Source organism: Watersipora subatra, chromosome 4, assembly GCF_963576615.1.
Source record: "Watersipora subatra chromosome 4, tzWatSuba1.1, whole genome shotgun sequence".
Classification (NCBI taxonomy): Eukaryota; Metazoa; Bryozoa; class Gymnolaemata; order Cheilostomatida; family Watersiporidae; genus Watersipora; species Watersipora subatra.
Window position 1 is genome coordinate 9,181,815 of NC_088711.1, and position 14,734 is coordinate 9,196,548.

At 35.9% G+C, this 14,734-nt stretch overlaps 1 protein-coding gene across 1 annotated transcript; it reads left to right on the plus strand.

Moving 5' to 3' along the window:
- The first annotated feature begins 3,140 nt into the window (after positions 1-3,140).
- LOC137395221 (uncharacterized) lies at positions 3,141-9,311 on the plus strand. The gene is made up of 5 exons (XM_068082067.1): positions 3,141-3,517; positions 4,224-4,456; positions 5,789-5,847; positions 8,241-8,326; positions 8,964-9,311. The coding sequence occupies exons 1-5, from the start codon at positions 3,400-3,402 to the stop codon at positions 9,062-9,064; spliced, it is 597 nt and encodes a 198-aa protein (XP_067938168.1). The 5' UTR covers positions 3,141-3,399; the 3' UTR covers positions 9,065-9,311.
- Positions 9,312-14,734: the final 5,423 nt, after the last annotated feature.

The window sequence follows — 14,734 nt, forward strand, 5'->3', positions numbered from 1 at the left end:
AAATTGCAAAGTCATAATTTCATAGTAAAAAATTCATAGAAGCGGATATGTACTCAAAGTTTTGTACTGGAAAAAGAATGAAATTGTTCAAATAAGCCTCTCACCTCAGACCCAGTAAACGAATTAGACAAGCTTGAGGTCATATAGTGTAAACTGATCTTATGCATAGAGTTGGGCTCAGGAGCTGTTGGCCTTTCTAGTTGGAAGAGTTCGTCTTCTCTCGCTTTAATCTTTATTTCTTTTTCTAGCTCTGCTGTTTCTTTTACTTTCTGTCAGTAGATAGAAACATGCAGACAGGTGCTACTAAATAACTGAACTCATTGCTTATCAATTCTATCAGCTAGGCAACTGAGCTAAAACAGCTTTTCACAGCAATCACCAAAGAGGCAGTGACTTAAAACGTGACATGTGTGGAAATCTGTAAATATTAGTGGAGGATGTGAACAAATAATCACTACCTGAGTAAGGATTTGTGCTCACATGACATTTTTTCAAAACCACAAAGGTGACCTATGATAAATGTCACTAGAGAGATTGCTACATGTAAAACAGCATATGCTATGCCTTTATCACCTGTTTCATTCTTATCTCACTTTCTCTGTGCTTGTAAATCCACTGAGCTATGTACTCGATAGGGTCACTCGGATGTTTCTCCAACACTTCAGCAAGACAGCGCGGTAAAATCTGACTAAAATGTTTTTTAATGTATCGGGACTCTAAACCCAACATTTCTTCACTACTGTTTCTTCCTTCTGGTAACTGATTAGCTGATTTACTGGTGGCGTAGTTGCTGACGATGGATTCCCAGTCGACATTCATCTATCACAAAAGTAAGACAAGGTATGCAGGCATGTAATATCAGTCATGACATATTACTTTGAACTAAGTTTGTGGTCTTGAATAACAGAACGGTTAAAAGACTTTTCATTAAGCGAGGCTGATACACTCAGTGTTGAGGTCAAAAATAGTTGAAAGTAAGACACTTTTTATTCAACCCTCAGGCTGTTTTAGGTAAATAATTTTTAAACAAAACCCAAATTTTGTGTTTAAAAAAGTGCAACAATACAAATGTTTTAAATTCCCAACTCGTGATTCTATAGAGCGCACAAGAATATCTATCATTGACATGGGGATGCGATGAGCATTTTTTGAGGTCAATGTTTATCCACAAATTCAAAGTTATTCTCTGCACACTACTTTCAACAATATGCAATTTATATAGCAGTTGCTTTATCGATTAGATGAATCCAATAAAAACCTTTTTAGTATTCTCCACATTTATCTGTTATACGACATGCAGTCAGTCGTCATAGCTTATAAGCATTTTTACCAAGATCTCAGGCCACAATTTCTACATGACAAATGAAGAAGCGCAGACTTAGGGCTAGTTTACACCAGAACAACTTATCAGAGTTGTTTTTCCACTGACAAAGTCTGTTTGGTGTAAAACAAAAAAGGTTGTAAAATGACTTTGTCCTAGTCGCCAACACAAGATTTGTAAAATGCTGTACACCATATTTGCCCGCTTTTGAGGGTTCTCATTGGTGGAATACAGCAAGGAATCGACCAAACATATCTCGCAATAAGCCGAAAATACAAGCATAACCCAACTCACTTATAGCATGCTATCATATACCTTAATCATAAAAAACCATTGTAACTTTTCTACAATTGGGCGGGGTCGTGATTGGAATTCACATACGATTGGCATATCCATACAGGTACTCCTATGTGTCGGGAATCTAAAAGTAACCTTATTTTGGATCAGGTGATTTCTGGCAATGAATCATGATGCCTTAGTGTTTGAGAAACTCTTTAGATTTAAAAAACCAAATAATATGAATAAGAGGATTTTTCAAAAGAAGCAATTTTTTTGTGTATTTAGATAATAAGCTTCCATGAGAGGATGAATCCTGCGTGCTGGCAAAGTATGATGTAATTAGTAAGTATTGTTAAACAAACTATACTAAGCCAGCTCTGCTCACAGGCTATACAAGGTACACTGGCTAAATGAACTGTCCTAAGCACGCTCTGATCATTGGCTACACATGGTAAACTCAACTACTAGTTGTGTTTATAACCAAACAATGATGCCAGTGCTAATATGTGAGCCGGAAGAGTTTCTACCCTCAACATTTGTAGTCTGCTGAATGCGCAAAATGATATAAACAAGTAGCTTGTAATTAGGGGAGTAATAAATAATTAATTAATTAAATAAAGAAATAAATAAAATCATTAGACAAATAATTTTTACTATAAAAGCCGTGTTGTGTGAAGAGATCGCATCGTAGAGGATTTGAACTCGCTACATTCACCTTAGTAGGCCACCACTTTCACACCTTCGCTAATCAACCACCTGATTGGTTTCTGGAATAACTGGGCAAATGTTTATTACGCATAATGATCTCTCGGGTGAGGTCAGGGCTGCTAGGGTACTGCTAATTATTAAATGTAGTACCGCAGACCGTGATTGCTTCCGGATTAACTTTGTTAATCTTAATATCAAACTAAACCTTATACTGATAGCTCATAAGGTGCTGTCTCTATTTGCAGAAACACTCTTCAAATGAACACATTGACGTGAACATACGGTAGTAGAACAGTTAGTGGTGGTGTTAAAGCATTTTATAAACAAACAATATGACTTCAAAAGCAGATTAAAAATTCTCAAATTGAAAAGCATAATTAGAACCCAATTTTATATATATGTTACAATCGTCATTCGAAAGTGTTGACAGAGCGACAACCACAAAATTTCTAACTTTTAACGCTTAAGTTTAACACTTTTAAACTTTTAACACATTATTTGTGTGTCCCATATTTTAAGCATTTCAGCCTTCATATAACTTTCAGATAGAATTTTGATATGTGGAGAAACTTGTGGATTTTTGCTAAGCGTTAGCCTGTGGCCAGGCAATGGCTAGTTGTTATAATAATCAATAGATAATCACCATTTACAAACAAATACTATTTATCAAAGGCAAATACCTTTTCAAGCGGATGAAATGTGATATTACTGAATCAGAGAGAGCAAGCTGGCTTAAAGAGATATTGACATGAAGTCCAATAATCAACAACTTTGTGCTATGCATATATTTGAGAACTGTCTGCAGTGCGCAGTGTCAAGGACACCCTGCATAGCAACATGTGTAACAAATCCTTTTACACAAATCGAGTTTCCCATTAAATCAATATTCTATCAACAAAGGAAATCTCTTTATAACATCTTATTAATTCATGAGCCATTCAGTTGGTTGGTAACCACGAGAGCTGCATGCTAACGGATATATATCATTGAAGAGGAAGGTGCATCTACAAAGATTGCTTAGAAATTGTGGAGCATATAGAGAACTTGTTCACTTGTTATTAACGGAATTGACTAGGTTATCATCGAAGAAGATGCTTCAACAGCCCAGACACAGAAGTCACTCGATTCTGTCAAACAGAACAAACTCCACTTGGAGAGAAGATGTGTTCGGACATCCGAGGAAGCCAAGAGGTGCCATGGTGTTCACAGGTAACGGCTATTTGCTGTTCAAGCGCATAATCATGCTTTAGAGAACTTTTTAGATTCTGGTACTCAACTAGCTGAGATAGTAAACACTAAGATAGCAACTGCAGTAGTTACTCTGAATGAAAACTAGGTTAGGTTTGGCTAGCTCATTCCCTACTCTTCCAGCTACCTACCTTCCAATGAGACAGCCATACCTGACTGATGGTCACTATAATAGACGTGCTGCCAGTAGTCAGCCATCCATCTAATAGAAAGCATTTTGTTAGCCTCATCTGTTGAAGTTATCAATCCTATCTTCTATCTTCTCTATTTACCAAATTTAAAAAGATGTACTTTAATACTCTATTTCAGAATAAAACTATATATGTCTACGACAAGTCTTTATATTAAATATTATTTTAACTGTTGTTAAACATATAACGTGTACTGTCTGTATTCAAACGTAAATCCGTAAGAAACTTTGATGAGAGATTTATTTGCTCAGACTCAGGTTCAACAATGAAATTTTTCTCTGTTTAGTGGCATAGTTGAACTGATTGCCTCTTGAAGTCTACGCTAGAAATGTAGCAGTAGCAAGTCTATTGGTAAGATCTATGTGTAACACCTGTGGGTAACGTCTAAGTAACATCTATGGGTTGTCTGATTCTTGCATTTTTTGCTAATATAAGTCTTTATGGTGCACACATTTAGACCGAAATGTTATACCCAGGTCCGGATAGCTTACGAATGCACAGACAAAAACTCCTAGATCCAGAACAGACAGGAGAAGGCAACTGGGGCTGGACACCAGAGAGGACTAGCTCATCACTTTATCTACTAAATGCAGCTCCTGGAACTCCGCACCCTCGACCTAAATCCGCTTATCATGATGCTTACGGTTGGGGTGCTTGGGGCACCATGGCCGATCTCTGTACTTGGAGGACCTCAGGCCATCATATTAAAGTAAGCCTCAAACTTTGTCTACAGAAAATAGAAAGCAAACACTAAGGGAACACAATCAATATATATGAATAAAGTGTGTTTGTAGACTAAAACTTATCGAAAATGTCAAATTCTTTTACATCACAAATCTGTTTTGCGATGTCGCTCATCAGGAGTCTTTGCTTCACATGAGGACACTTGACGAGTGACACGGCGAAACCGATTTATGGTAAAAAAATCAACTTTTCAGACAAGTTTTAGTCTAAACAAATACTCCACTTGGTACTATTAGTGTAGAATTCTTTCGTAGCTTTGAGTTCTACTTTATTTATATTTAATCATAGAAGTACTTTCGAATATAAACATAGAATAACTAACTACTACTTATAAAGAGTATCTATATACTGGTGAGAGCATAGTTATAGCATTCATAGAGTGAATAAGGTAGTAGATGCTATAACTATAGCATTTCTTTGAAAGGTATGCTTTGAACAGAAGGTCAAGGTCAATTATTCAGATAGTCATGTCGCTCATGAAATACAATAGGAGATGAATTTGAGGAGGCAAAATGAATGAAGTACGATGAATGCTAGTTACTATGAACATTCTAAACACAAGGTTTTTTGAGATACATGTAATTAAATACTGTAGCCAAACAATAATACCGCAAAATATATTTCTTACAAAACTATATGATTGATTAGGACTACTAGCAGGTTATTAAAGACACCAAATGTACCTAGGGATTGCATTACAAAGTGGCTAAACTACACACATAAGTATGTCAGGATGTTGATGAGTTTTGATTAGAGAATTGCTTGGCTAGAGTTGTTCAATGAATATCAATGAAGAATGCTAAACCCTGCACTTTTTATATGAAGCTCTCTACTGCTCCTGACATACCTAATTCTATTGACTTAATATACAATTAGATATCGTATACACGTCAGCGCAGCCATAGCAGCTGATAAGTCTAAATACTTGCTTCGCATAATCAAATAGCTTTGATTTCCTATATAGTATAAGGCCCATAAGTAAGTCCACCCTACTAGTAGTCCTACAAAAGAACCAAAGGTTATTTCTGATGCAGATTGTTGCAGAAAATCTTTCTCATTGGTTGTTATTCTTATTGGTCACATTGAGTAGACACTATTATAGCTGATGTAATGACTGCAGTGTCTGTACCATCCTTCTGGTGGTTCCCTCAGATGTTCTGGAACGTACTACTTGCGAGCACCAAGAACGTAGCTTAGTGACCTTCTGTCATCTGATCTTTAAAAAAGGAATCATTCTTACTGTCTTATGACTGTTATCAACCACGTCACCCCTGATATGTATATGCTGCTGTTGTAGCTTGGAACATTTCGGCAGCAGTTAGAGAGTGAGGCAACCCACAAGTTTCAGAATCCATGGTAAAATTCTTCACCTATGTGAGCATCTATGCGTGTATGTGTATATGTATGCATGTATTTGTATATGTATGTTTTTGAGCATGTACATGTATGTGTGCATGTATGTATGCACATCTGCATGTAAGTGTGTATTTATGTGTGTATGTATGTACAGTATGCATATATGTATGTATGCATGTATGTGTGTATGCATGTGTGTATGTACATAGTACATAGTTCTCTTGTAGTTTTGCTTTTGCCAAAAAAGCAGCTATGATTGATAAAAATTTACTGACTAGTTGAAGACAACTGGTTGCAACTGTCACCTAATCATAGGCTGGAACTGTTATGCGCCATGAAAACCTTAAATCCGGCAATCAGAGATTCACCAGTGTTTGAACTTCTGACCTTTCGCCAGAAAAGGAAATATCTTATCTAAAACTTTATCATTTGTCATTTGAAATCTAAAAGTTATCAGTTGTAGAAACAAACAAGTTTATGGCAAACAAACTGTCAAATAATGTTGCCATCTGAATCTAAGTTTTGCCTTGAAGGCAGCGGTAATGTACTGAGAGAAAGAAGGGAAATAGATGACGTTATACAAGATGAAGGTTATAAGAGGTTGCCCTTGCTAATTTGCGAAGCCTTTTGAATAGTCATTGCAGTTTAAGATATAATTAGTTTAATGGCCTTCTTTCCGTAACTCATTCTAAAGAAATTGTTTAAATATGTTTAAAATCAACTTAGAACTATTACGAATGAAAAGTTTCTAGATTACTGATTTCGAAGAATACAATCCATTACGGTTTTGTTTTGTCATTGTCCGTCCATACTGCTTTCTCCTTTGATGAGCTTGTATTGTCCTCTGCTATTGATCATCCAAAACCTAACAGACGCTATTATATCACCCGCTCTCCCCACTCATTTATCGATGCCTCCATACGCTATTACGGATGGTAGGCATCAGACTTTAGGAGTAGACTGCTAACCATATGTTTTGTATAAAGTTACCTGTAAGAGTGTTTAGGATGGTACCGCTTCTACAATCTTTGATAGCTGACGATCTTTATGCTGCCTCCAAAGGTTTATGATTCACACAAGCAATTCCATTGGAAATACTTAGACTGCAAGCATTATACTGGACTATAATGTCTGCAGTCTAAATATTTTCAATGTAATTGCTTGTGTGAATCATAAGTCTTTGGAGGCAGCATAAAGATCGTCAGCTATCAAAGATTGTAGATATCACAATAATACATAACTGCTATTTCTTCTTTCCGGTTCCTCAAGTGATTGTTTCTCTCACATCCTTCAACCAATCTAAAGCCCATAAATCTCAAAGCTTACATGGCTGCTTTCACATGCTTGAATACCAAATTATTTTTTTATACACTTATCTATTTTTCGCGTGTATAAAATTATGAAGTAGACTAAACTTAAACAGGTTCTTTTATGTATTCTTATTATTTACCCTAAAAGCATGCAAATAACAAACCATATAAATATAAGTTTTATATGGTTTTCTAAATGATCATTGTTGGGCTTAACTTCCTGCTTAACTGAATTACTTTAATATGTAATTTTAAAACATAATTTGTTTAAATTGTGAAAGCATTGCATCAAAGTATCCAATCACAAGTTTATTATATTTTTATCTTACCTCTATTCAGAGATTAATTATTTAGTTTTTTAATCTGATATTTGAGTATGATAGTACTCTACCTCGTGTTGTTGCAGAATTTTTAGGTTATAAGGAATCTGTCATTAACTCTAAAAGGACATGTATTTAGATTTTGACAGATGTCTTTTGAGATTTAAAGCACATCTGTATTTAGACTAGAAGCTATCTGACTCTAAGTTTTAATGAGATCTGCCTTTGGATTCATAGAGACCCACCTTTCTTTAGGTTTAAAGAGATCTGATTTTTAGATATCTGTCCTTATGTTTAAAGGATCTGTCTTTAGGCTTATAGAGATCTATTTTAAATTTATAATGGTCAGTTTTTAGATTTATAGTAGTCTGTATTTAGGTTTAAAATAATCTGCTTTTAGGTTTAAAGAGATCTGACTTTTAATTTAAATATATCTGTAAACTTTTGAGAGAAATTTGCGAAAAAGCTGACAGACAAAAGCTGAAACTATTATATTAGATCATTTAATCAGAGATCAAACAAATGTTTTTTCAAATTGTTTCAGTTAGTTATTTAGGCAATGGAAACCGAAAATTGTACCATTAAAGCAAGAAATAGACCAGATGAGTGGGACAAGTTGAGACCGTGAAAAATACAAAATATTGTATTTTATTAAAAGGAACAAACGAAAGACATAACTTTGCCCTTAAAAGTTTCAAAATACAAAGACCTTTGAGAATTTTTTTGAGAAAGTCATGATGTTGATTGACCTATTACTTTGCAGGAGTTCTAGAGATGGTCATCGCTCAATCGGCCAATCATACGGAGAGAATCAAAGACAGAATAGTAAAGGTTCTTCAGCATATGGAGGTAGATCGATTCACAGCTTCCAAATCAAAGTATTCTCATGCGAGCACACTAGTTCATTAGTCCTCTGTCTGACGTAATATATATATCATTAATCTTACAGATAAACAAATAGTGCATCCTATCAAGAAGTTTCAATTTTAGTATGTATTCATTTCATTTGAAGGAGTAAGAGAGTAGCTGTATAGATAGGTTAGTAAATCAGTAAAGAGTACCTCTCTGGTTATGTTAGCAATTCAGTCGAGAGTACCTGTCTGGTTATGTTAGCAATTCAGTCGAGAGTACCTCTCTGGTTATGTTAGCAATTCAGTCGAGAGTACCTGTCTGGTTATGTTAGCAATTCAGTCGAGAGTACCTGTCTGGTTATGTTAGCAATTCAGTCGAGAGTACCTCTCTGGTTATGTTAGCAATTCAGTCGAGAGTACCTCTCTGGTTATGTTAGTAAATCAGTAGTGGGGAACTATCTAATCTTAGCTAAATCCTTCAGCTGTTGAAACTACCAATACTCAAAACAACCATCTCAGCAGAACTCCATAATTCTTGTGTTGTATCAAAGAGGTACCATGATTAGGCATTACCAGATCATATGATTAGAATTAAGACTTACAACAAAGATATCATTTTATTAATTTTTTAACAGGAAGAATACCAAGTCAAAGATCAAGACAAAACAGTAGCAATAACCTCCACACAACCACACACTCAAGTGACAGTCAACAAAGCCTTGCTGCTGCTGAATAATAAAACATATGTTGCTCGGCAACAAACAGCATAAGTTTTTATATATGCTTATGAATATTATTATGAAATATTGTCTAAACAATATGTTTCACAATATTTGAATGCTGATTATGTTTGCATGGCATCACTATATGACCATAATGCATCAGTGAGTGCTCCGTGATTATACTCCTGCAAGGTGCATCGGTGTATGTTCAGACAAATTTATAATCATAAAAACTGATTTATTGGTAATACATGTACATGTAATTAATCTTGCTGTAAATGTTGAAGGTTGACGGATTGTTGAAAGTGTAGTTAATTACATGTTTGTACTAATTGTAAAACAAGGTAGCTGCGCTACCTCAGTACTAATTCTTGTTTCTTCAGATAATGTTTTGTTTCGAAGCTGTTAATTTATAAAAAACACAACATATGTAAAGAAACTCCATCGCAGACCATCTTGATATGGCAAACAATCACGTTATAATTATACTGATTATAAAAACAAACGTTTATTTGAACAAGAAAATGGAAATCTCTGGGAGTTGTAACTTGTTGCTGAAACAGGGAGCAATAACTCCATAATTTATGCTAAGTTATTGAGCAGACTACTCCTCCACCTCTCCCCCCTCCCCCTCTTCCCCCTCCCCACATACTTAGGAGTTTCAATAGATGGATATTAGACCGTGAATCTTTTGAGTAGTCACAGTCTAAAAAAGTGTACTAAGACTAGTTCTACCTGTAAGACATTACTGAAAAACACCTTTATAGACCTCTCTTTATAGAAGCTCTCAGGCTATAACTTTGGGACCGGCTTATGTTTCGCATACCATGTGTTCTGCAAGGCCCTATATTCCACAAACTGCCGCATCTGAGTAAACAAGGTTATTGCTGCCCAGACACTATGAACGTAAAGGTACGTGACAATTAGCAGACACTATGGACGTAAAGGTACATGACAATTCAGCACCAGATACTAAATCTGCTACCAAATGCTCCTCAAAGTTATTGTAAATATTCAAATAAACAAATTGCTGTAGCTGTGCTTAGGCTTTGGTTTGATCACAATAAACAGCTTTTTCACTCAGGATTTAAATATAAAGTTGGTTGAAATTCCTTCATCAGATAGTCTTTAGTGGGTGTAAAAGGTTTGATAGCAAATGTTAAAAAGGATAAGAAATAAGGTACCCTAATAAAACGTGCTGTCTGCATTGCTTGGCAGCCTCGGTACTTTATGAATGCTCAGTTCAATTCCTGAGTAAATACTTATGCTCTATTTACATCCAACAAAACATACAAGACACAAAGGAAACTCTTACGACATAACATGATGCATTTTTTAAGATCACATGACGCACCATTGATTCTGATAGGACAACCCGTGTGTACTGCAAAATGTTGCATAACAAGCATAACCTTTGGAATTTGAGTAGAATCAGAGATTTCAAATCGACACAAGATACCTAACACAGGAGAAGATAACTGCTGAAAAACTCTCTAATTAAAGAAATTGTAAAGATACATGTAATATGTTTATGTATGCCTATGACATAGGTCTACATAAACATAAAGAACAAACTATGCTCTTTAATATATGTTATAAATATAATCACAAAGGCCGACGTTTTTCGCCACATGATACTCGTATTAGAAAGGTTATTATGCAGAATCATTGTCCTTACTAAATAGTGTGCCATTTATCAAAATAGGACACATTCCTCATTCTATAATAAATTAATAGTGCCTATGATCCTTATTTTTTCATATTACTAACAAACTCATAAAAGCTCTGTTCCTCACAAATTTATATTCCAAATATAATCATGAAACCTTATGTTACTCATTGGATGTTACGCGATATAATCACAAGGTCCTTGCTGTATAATTACACATAATTTTGTAACGTCTGGTCAGTAAAAAGAGTGGAGAGGGGATGTCTCTTCTTCCACACTCCCTTATATGCTACTATACTACTAATGCTACTATGCTACTACTAGTACTACCTCTCTCAAATGCTGTGACCTCAGACATCAATATAGCCTGGGTTCCAGAATCCTGATTATACATCATGCCTTTCTCTTAACAATACCAGCTTTACCAAAAAGCTCAATCAATGGTACATAACTGCATGTGATAACTCTCCCTGCACACCTATGGCACCTGTCTCTACTTGAGACATTTGTTCTGGTCATCTCAATGTGCTGTTTCTCTTGCTCGTCAGATCCTGCAACACCGTCACAGTTACCGTCTTCTTCACTATCGCCACCGTGACCACTCTGATCAGTTCTCTCACGACTGTCACCGAGGTCACTGGTATTACTACCGTTACTAGCGTCACCGACGTTATCAACACCATCATTGTTATCACTATTACCGCTACCACCATCACCACTGCTTAGCTCAGAACCTGAAGGTTGGGTCAAAGATGATGCTACTATTTCTTCTGGCTTAACATCTCTTCAAAAAAAGATGCGGGTGTGACAAGCATCTCATGGTGATATGCATACCTTCTAGGTCATATTGGACTGCACAGGAGGTAGCACCACAAACCTGGGTATGGACAGACCTAATTGTCTTTGCCTGTTCTTGACATGGTCCAAGTTTACTCAAAAAGTCTTTTCCTGTTCTGTATCTCAGCCGTACTGAATGCCTTCACATTTACCAATTTTGTGATGGCTACCTCAAACTCGGCGTTCAGCCTAGCCATGTCGCGCTGTAACTTTCTCCACGCACCCTTTTCTTCATTTTTAGATTATATCATGTTCTTTTTGATAACTTCTGTCTAACGTTGTATTGTCAGAGATATCTCCTAAAACAAACTGACTCTTTCCACTACAGGTGTTGACCTGATTTCCTTTTTACTAACTTCAGCGTGCATTCTTTCTCAAGCAATCCTTTGCCTTTGTTGAACACTGCATTCACCTTTTCTTAGTTCATGTAAGGAGCACTGACAACTGCACGTTAAGCTTGCCTGACGAATTTTTGCAGTCCCTTTGCTAATAATGAACCATGCTGTCTCTTCATGCATTTACCAGGTCAAGCCCTTGTCCTATCATACGCTATAGACGTTTCTATCTCACTGATGCCTTCGTCCGTAACTCCTTAACAGCTTTCTCTAACACTGCCCTAGTGCTGGCTTCTGCTATACCTTTCTATTACTGCACTTTCTCTACTCATTACTACATCTCCTGGTTCCACAACTCTTTACCTGTACTATCTCCTTCACCATCTTCCTTTCAGTCAGACTTATTTGTTAAGCTTTGCAACTTGACACCATCCAAAACATGACGACGTAACCTAACAGTAATGGGTCTCAACAAAAACCATTTAGCTGACTTAACACCTTTTATTTTATCCATAAACATCTGATAACTTTCTGGGGTATCAAAACTATCTTTAGACTCCTTAACAGGCGCTAGCTTGCTATCGCATAATTCCTTTAGTAACTCTAGCAATTTCAGCTGCGTCAATTCAGTTATGCCCAAAAAAGGTCATTTTCAATTCTTTTACCACGTAAACCTCAGCTTCCATAGTTCTATATTCACTGAGAATCAAACTGCTGCCATTCCAACTACTTTCAACTCACTAATGCCAGCACACTCTAAAGTCATTGATGGCTTTAGACATCAATGACTTTTTATGGCCAGCTGCATCTTTGGCCGTTTGCTGATTTTTTTACTTACTATGGCAACTTCAGCCTTAAGTTCAATAATCTTCTCATTGACTTTCAAACAATGCGCAATTTCCAGGCTTAGTCAATGGTCTTCACCATACTTGTTTCTAGAGCTGGAAAATCTCACACCCACCCATGGTAGTATCTCCACTATTATTATAGTTTCGGCACCCAAGAAATACATTTCTCCCATTTTTGTAGACCTTGTACTTCTCCTCACTTGTATCTTGCCTTTCATAGTAATGTTCTTTTCATCATTAGAATTGCCTCTGATCTTGCATCTATGTAATTCCATGTTCTACTAAACCTTTCTCTTTCATGACTTCTGCTATGCTTGTTTTGGTTACTTTCATAATCTTCTACTTCACATCTGCATACTTCTCTCTACTATGACTCGTATCGTTATACCTATATTTTCTTATACGAAAAAGAATTAAGGAGAGGACAACTCCTCATGTCATAATAACTACACCCTTACAGCTGTAACAAAGTCTTTCCCTACTATACACCCTACTACTGGTGTCATATTTAGAGACATTTCTCTCCTCGCCATCATCGCTGTAACTCATTTTACCATCCTTATCCTTACTATGCTCTCTACTCTGCTCCACATCTAAAAATATTTCTCACATCACTATGTGTATAATTCTTTCCACTGTCTCTCGAACAAGCCCTTGGAGAGCATTGACTTCTAGCATCATGCCCTCTACTGCTGCTTCCAAGGTACTGCGCATAAGTACTTTTCTCTGTCATCTTGGCTACCTCCACCTTAATCTTCATTCTCAATTCATCTTCATTCCCATCCAATCTCAAAATTCTATCTGAATTAATCACCTTCTCAGTGCCGTCACCGTCTACATTCCCATATTCCATTTCAAACTAGTTTTTTTTATTAACTTTTTACTAACATCGCTATCTCTCAAGCCATTAACTGCCAGCATTAGAGTAAACATGCATACTTTTGTATCACCATTGTTATCAACATATCCACTCTGATTTTCAATCTTTCGTAAAAATTCTCAATAGCGTTTATTAACAGCTTCTCTAGCTGTAAGAAGTATATGTCTCTTCAGAAATATACTCTCTTCTCTCCTGCTTTTGCTTGTAAAACCTCTATTGCTCCTTCATAACTAAAACATTCACTATATAGATAAGACACTACACTTCTTAACACTTCTCTACCACTGTGTCCAATAGCTTTAAGTAACGCCAATAAATCACCTTTACCAATCATGATAGATCATCTATTACTACCTTCGCCTACATAACCTCTTCTCTCAACTGCACTCTCGATACACTGATTCATCTGCTCAACAAACATTTTTCGGAAACCATAACAATCCACACCATAAACAAATTTTGGGTCATCTGAAAATGAAGGGTTCATGAAAAAAGTTACAGCAAGACATGGCTGGGCTGAAAGGCGAGCATGAGGCAACCATAACAAAATTGATTAATGCGAGGCATTCAGAACGGCTGAGATACAGAAAAAGATTTTAAGAGTAAACTTGGACCATGTCAAGAACATTGAAACTTATAACTATATATAGATCATCAAGAAGGTTTATAGATAACATAGGTCACTTCACTAAATGATATTGTAAATATTATCATGAGGGTCTATTTTACTCACTCGATATTGCGAAACATACTTTGCAAGGGTCTATGTTCCTCACACAGTTATATTATATATATTATTATATTCGATATATTATTATTATTTTTATATATAATAATATTAGTACTAGCTATTATATATATTATAGATAATCATGTAGGCCTATATCACTCATTCAATGATATAATAAATATATTAATTATAGCCTACTTTATGGCCTATGCTCATCACTTGATATTGCACAATATACTCAGAAGAGCTTATGTTCCTCACTCAATCTTCTAACTATAAATATATATTTCTCAATGTTGGTCTGTTCGTGTATTTGTCCAGGTATAGCTATTGAAATCTTGAAACAATGAATCCACATCACAGATTTGACCTCGGACTTTTTTGT

Coding starts and splice junctions, on each gene's coding strand:
- LOC137395221 (XM_068082067.1), top strand. CDS start 3,400: ATGCTTCAACAGCCCAGACACAGAAGTCACTCGATTCTGTCAAACAGA. Junction 4,457..5,788: donor CCTCAGGCCATCATATTAAA/GTAAGCCTCAAA, acceptor CTGCTGTTGTAG/CTTGGAACATTTCGGCAGCA. Junction 5,848..8,240: donor CACAAGTTTCAGAATCCATG/GTAAAATTCTTC, acceptor ATTACTTTGCAG/GAGTTCTAGAGATGGTCATC.